The sequence below is a fragment of the Oreochromis aureus genome, linkage group 4 (genome assembly GCF_013358895.1).
Source record: "Oreochromis aureus strain Israel breed Guangdong linkage group 4, ZZ_aureus, whole genome shotgun sequence".
In the NCBI taxonomy this organism is placed as follows: domain Eukaryota; kingdom Metazoa; phylum Chordata; class Actinopteri; order Cichliformes; family Cichlidae; genus Oreochromis; species Oreochromis aureus.
This window is the reverse complement of record NC_052945.1, coordinates 29,403,715-29,408,719: the sequence shown is the minus strand read 5'-3', so window position 1 is coordinate 29,408,719 and position 5,005 is coordinate 29,403,715. Positions and strand designations below refer to the sequence as shown.

Below are 5,005 nucleotides of genomic sequence, written 5' to 3'. Positions count from 1 at the left end.
CTCACAGCCGGTGTCTCATTATGCTCCACAGAAAGAGAGAGCGAGAGAGAGAGAAAGGCGCAATATTACCTAATTGTTATGGGAAGATTATCCTCTCAGAGAAGGCGGGGCGAGAGAGGTCAGATGATGATGGTGGTGATGATGATGGTGCCTGAACCGCCGTGTTATGTGAACGGTCGATGAGAGCGCTCCTTTGGATGGTGGGAGGGGTGAAGGGGGAGGGGGGGCGGTCTCACTCAGGAACACACACACAAACAGGGCCCCATCTGGTTCAAGTGAGGATAGGGACCGTCCTGAGCTGAACTCGACGTTACAAATAGGAGCTGCGGCATTCCAAGTGGAGCAGAGTGGAGGTGCGCTACACCGATGATAATATTGAATAACAGAGGCGAGTGAAGCCGCGCTTTGTGGACACCACAGAGGAAGGAAAAGCGCATTCTTCCTGAACAGGACCAAAAACACGTTTGGAGACGCCGAGAGCGGCCATGCGCACCCGCGGAGGAAACTCCTCATTCCACTGAGGTACAATAATGATCATTTTGTAAACAGAGTTTCCTTACAGTGATCTGATCAGCCTACAATAACACCAATAAATTAAAAATGTCTTTTTGTGTTTAAACACCTGAGTGTCCTTTTCTTTCAAGCTGGCGCGGGACTGTGATTTTTACTCCATCGCTAATGTTCACTTTATGTTTTATGTATTTCATAAAAATCGTCGTACTTTTGACGTTTTTCAAAAGCACCTACGGCTGCCTCAAACTGCGCTCATGATGCTGAGGTAAAGAAGAAGAGGAATAGGGTCATGGCAGATGATTTAAAAAAAAGAAAAGCAGCCGGTCAGGGATCAGCGTGTCGGTGTCAGACATATGGGTCAGCGCTGATGGAGCGAGTGAAGACGGACACACCGGAAACCGGTCGTGAATCCGTTGATTAGGGTTTCCGATAGAATGCGCAGAAGAAGGATAAACTTGACGCACTAAATGTAAATGTAGGTTAGACTGTGATTGGGTCACCTTGTTATCTAGATGTATTTTTACATGTACTTCTTATTTACTGCCTTATACTCGGAGTACTGCCAAAAAATGTGTGGTGTGACTGACAGTTTGGAGTTTCCAGCACTCCCCTGTCTCACACTGAGTGAGGGCTTGCAAGGTTATATGGAAGTTGCTCCAGTTTTATTGGAGAGCTGTAATGGAGTTACATAATATTGTGTTGTAATAGCTCTTGCGTAACCACTAAATCCCTCTTCCCTTGTCCTCTCTATCAAATTGATCACCAGGAGGCGCTGTTGCTACATTCCCGTCACACAGACGTCCAACAGAGTTCAGTGAGCCCTCAGCACCACACAGCGGCACTTGACGTTCATCACCAGCCGGGAGTTAATCATCCAACTACCCAGATGTTTGAGGAGGACTCCCAGGAGATGAGGGTCCAAGAGGACGTGGGAGTGCTCCGTGCCGTGGAGTCACCCACGGCAGTGGCTTCTGCTGGAGGGGGAGCGGGAGGAGCTTTGTCTTTCACAGATGAAGCTGTGTCCATCCTGACTTCCAGTAGCCTGCTGGCCCGCTCGCTGCTGGGTCGTACCTCAGCCGTCAAACGCAAAGAGAGCCCTTCCTCCAGCGCCAGGCGCAAGCGCGAGTTCATACCTCACGAGAAGAAGGACGACAGCTACTGGGACAAGAGGAGGAAGAACAACGAGGCGGCTAAGCGCTCGCGAGAGAAGCGGCGCGTGAACGACATGGTCCTGGAGAGCCGTGTGCTGGCCCTGCTGGAGGAAAACGCGCGACTGCGAGCAGAGCTGTTGGCGCTCAAGTTCCGCTTTGGCCTGGTTAAAGACCCCTCCAATGCCCCAATACTGCCCCTAACTACAGCTCCCCAGCACACCCCTCAACCCTTGACTCCTCAATATTACCTCCCAAGGGGGGACGGCGGCCTCCAAGGCTCCTCAGCACCACATCCCAACAACCAACCAGCCCAGATGAGCAGCAGGGGCTCCAGGGATGCTGGGAACATGTCAGAAGACTCGGGCTTCTCTACCCCAGGTGGGTCCAGTGTGGGCAGTCCGATTTTCTTTGAAGACCGCCTTAGCGACCATGGGAAATTATCCCCACACCGGGGTGAGGAGCTGGGGTATGACCTCCACCATTCGCCTACAGATCCCCACCACGCTGCAGGACTAACTGGGGGGAGGATGGATCACGCGGAGGCCATGAAAAACCTTCCTCACAAATTGCGTTTCAAGATCCCCGGAAGCAACGACGGAACCGATGCCCAGGGAGACGGTGGCGTCGCCAGACGCAGCCCCACGCTCTCTACTGCGGGCCGGGAAGCTCCAAGAGAGAAAGGACTGAGCGGAGGCAGCGAGGCAGGAGCAGGCCCGGCATGCACCAGCTCCTGGATCCAGCACATCGAGGGGGAGGAAAGCAGGAGGGGGCGACACTCCCCTCAATACAGTGCTTTGACCTCCAACTACAGCCTCCAGCCCCCTCCCGCTCAAGTGCAACCGGAGGTCCAGTACCAGCACGAGAACACTTACCTGAAGTGTCAGCTAAACTCCCTCAGTGAGGAGGTGGCTCAGCTGAAAAAGCTTTTCACAGAGCAGCTCATGGCCAAAGCCAACTGAGAACCAATGCTGTGAGCCAGTCAGCTAGACTTTTAAGGGCAAAGTTTACTTTAAGAAAGCCAAAAAGGACTTTCAAGTCTAGCTCATCATGTGTTGTTTTTATCTCAAGTATTGTATTGTATTATAATAAATGTCTTTAAAGCTCATCTCATAAACCTGCTGTCTATAACAAACACTCAGTCTGAGCAATCAGTGTTCCCCCAGACAGGGAGTCTTAACTGTACTAGTGTTAAGTGGATAATAGCTTCTTTATTACATACACTGTGACAACTAAAAACATGCAGCACAAAGCTGTTTACATCACATCATCACAGCACAAACCTCACACCGCTCAGCGACGCCAGATTAAAATGCGGCTGGAAGTCGGCCAGCAGGTCGTTGCCACACTGAGATGCGGGAAGTTGCAGTCCGGTAATTAGAGTGGTATGACTTACTGCACAAACAGTTTCCCACCGCTGAGATGGGTCTGCAGAAAACCCGCAAACACAGGCAGAGACAGACAGTAAACACACACAGAGGTGAGGTTAATAGCCATCAAAACCTCCACGGGTCTCGGGGAGGGCGGGGTGTTACTTGTTGCTCTGGTGTTGTTGTGTGTCTTTTAGGAACCACACTGTAACTTCTGCTCTGTTTTGGTGTCTCACACCCACTACTGATCTTTGTCCATGCCTGGGTTTCAACATATTTGTGTTACCTCCCTGTTTTCTGTGCCGAGGTAATGATGTAATAATAATGTCTCTCTGTGCGTTTTCATATTCAAAAATAAAAGAAACATTTGATGGATCCAGCACCACGGTGGCGAGTCAATCATTGCTCATTGCTATTATAAATGGTTATCAAACTTAAAAAACTTAAAACAGCCTCTTTTGGAGCCAGAAATTCTTTCCCAGACAGTGAATTGCAGGGAAAAAAAAGGAAGAATGTGAACGGGAATGAGAGAAGGGTCGACAGAAGAGAAGAGGAGTTTCTCTCCCACAGTCCCTGCAGGCGGCAAGATGGGCTGACAGCCAGGCAGACAGAGACAGTGGGCGAGCCCGCTGTTACTCAACAGTTCTGTTACAGACCTTGGAAAACACAAGAGCTCAAAGATAACAGCTGGAATTACAAGTGACAGGAGAGAATTCATGTCATGAAGAAGGGTTAACATGAATATAGTGAGGCCATGTGCACCCTGAAGGCCACCGGAAGACCTTGATAACCTTTTGCGCAGCTCTCAACAAGGAAGGAATGCACTGCCGTTCATTTCCTTCATCCACTTCATGTAATACTATGAAACAGCAGTGAAGAACATCTTAGCCTTCCTACTCAAATGCATGTAAATGGTAAATGGACTGCTTCTTATAAAGTGCTTCTGTACTCTACATGCCTCATTTACCCATTCACACACATTCTTATGAGCACTTTTTTCTGTGAGCGCTTCCTGTCTAACATTCACCCCAGACTGTGTCACCTTGTGCTCCGTCTGGAAAAATAATAACGAATCATGCTGCTTTGGCGTCAGCAGAGGGCAGCAAAGACAATCCCTTCACTGCGTGCCCTTACCATCAACCCAAATCTGTTAATCCTACTCTGGATGGTTGCAGTTTTCATTGTTCCTATATGTGCTGGAAGCTACTTCACATGGTGATGTGCAAGAGTTAAAGCCAGCAAACGTATCAGAAGAAATGTGCAGAAAACTGACGCTTCACGAGGAAAAAACTCGGACAAAATAAATATTAAGTGCAATCAGTGTCTTATATTATTTTGTTATGAGGAATAAACTGTAAAAGCTTATTCAGCTTGCCGTGTGTCATTGTGATTATTTGCACTCACAAACATGAGGCAACGATTTTGAGTAAAATGCAGCTGAAATATATAAACATCAGTACAATTCATTTAACTGGATTTCAATAATTGAATGTTTTACATTGTAATTATATAACCAAATTACATGGAAAAGTGACATGAAATCAAATGACATAAAATCAGCGTAACTGTTTTGTCTTATTGCAAAACAAAGACTTATGAAATCTTTTAAATACACTAGAAAGCAGCTGAGAGACACACACACACAAAGATCCACCCTGCAATAAGATGAGCTGTCTATAAGCCTCTGAAATGTCAAAATACAAACACTGGATTAGAATAGATTCGATTAGTAAAACAGGCTGAGAGTGAAGTGAAGAAAGCCTGCGGTGAAACTGAAAGGGAACAAGGTAGAGGCAGTCGCTGCAGGTGTGGCGGGGGGAGAGAAAGGGAGTCTGCTTTAATGGATCCACTGCAACATGCTGTCGTTCCACTATCATCCTCACCCACATCCATGCACCCATACACCCCCCCTCCCCTCCCCACACACACAACCCCCTCTTTCTGCTCCCCTCTTTTTTTTCCTAGTGAAAGGAT

General features: G+C 48.1%; 1 protein-coding gene across 1 annotated transcript; it reads left to right on the top strand.

Moving 5' to 3' along the window:
- The first annotated feature begins 236 nt into the window (after positions 1–236).
- On the top strand, positions 237–3,411 carry nfil3-6 (nuclear factor, interleukin 3 regulated, member 6). The gene is made up of 2 exons (XM_031748323.2): positions 237–522; positions 1,280–3,411. Exon 2 carries the CDS (start codon positions 1,400–1,402, stop codon positions 2,621–2,623), a length of 1,224 nt encoding a protein of 407 aa, XP_031604183.2. The 5' UTR covers positions 237–522; positions 1,280–1,399; the 3' UTR covers positions 2,624–3,411.
- Positions 3,412–5,005: the final 1,594 nt, after the last annotated feature.

Bases quoted from the DNA above. Each gene is read 5' to 3' on its own strand.
- nfil3-6 (XM_031748323.2), top strand. From the start codon at position 1,400: ATGTTTGAGGAGGACTCCCAGGAGATGAGGGTCCAAGAGGACGTGGGA.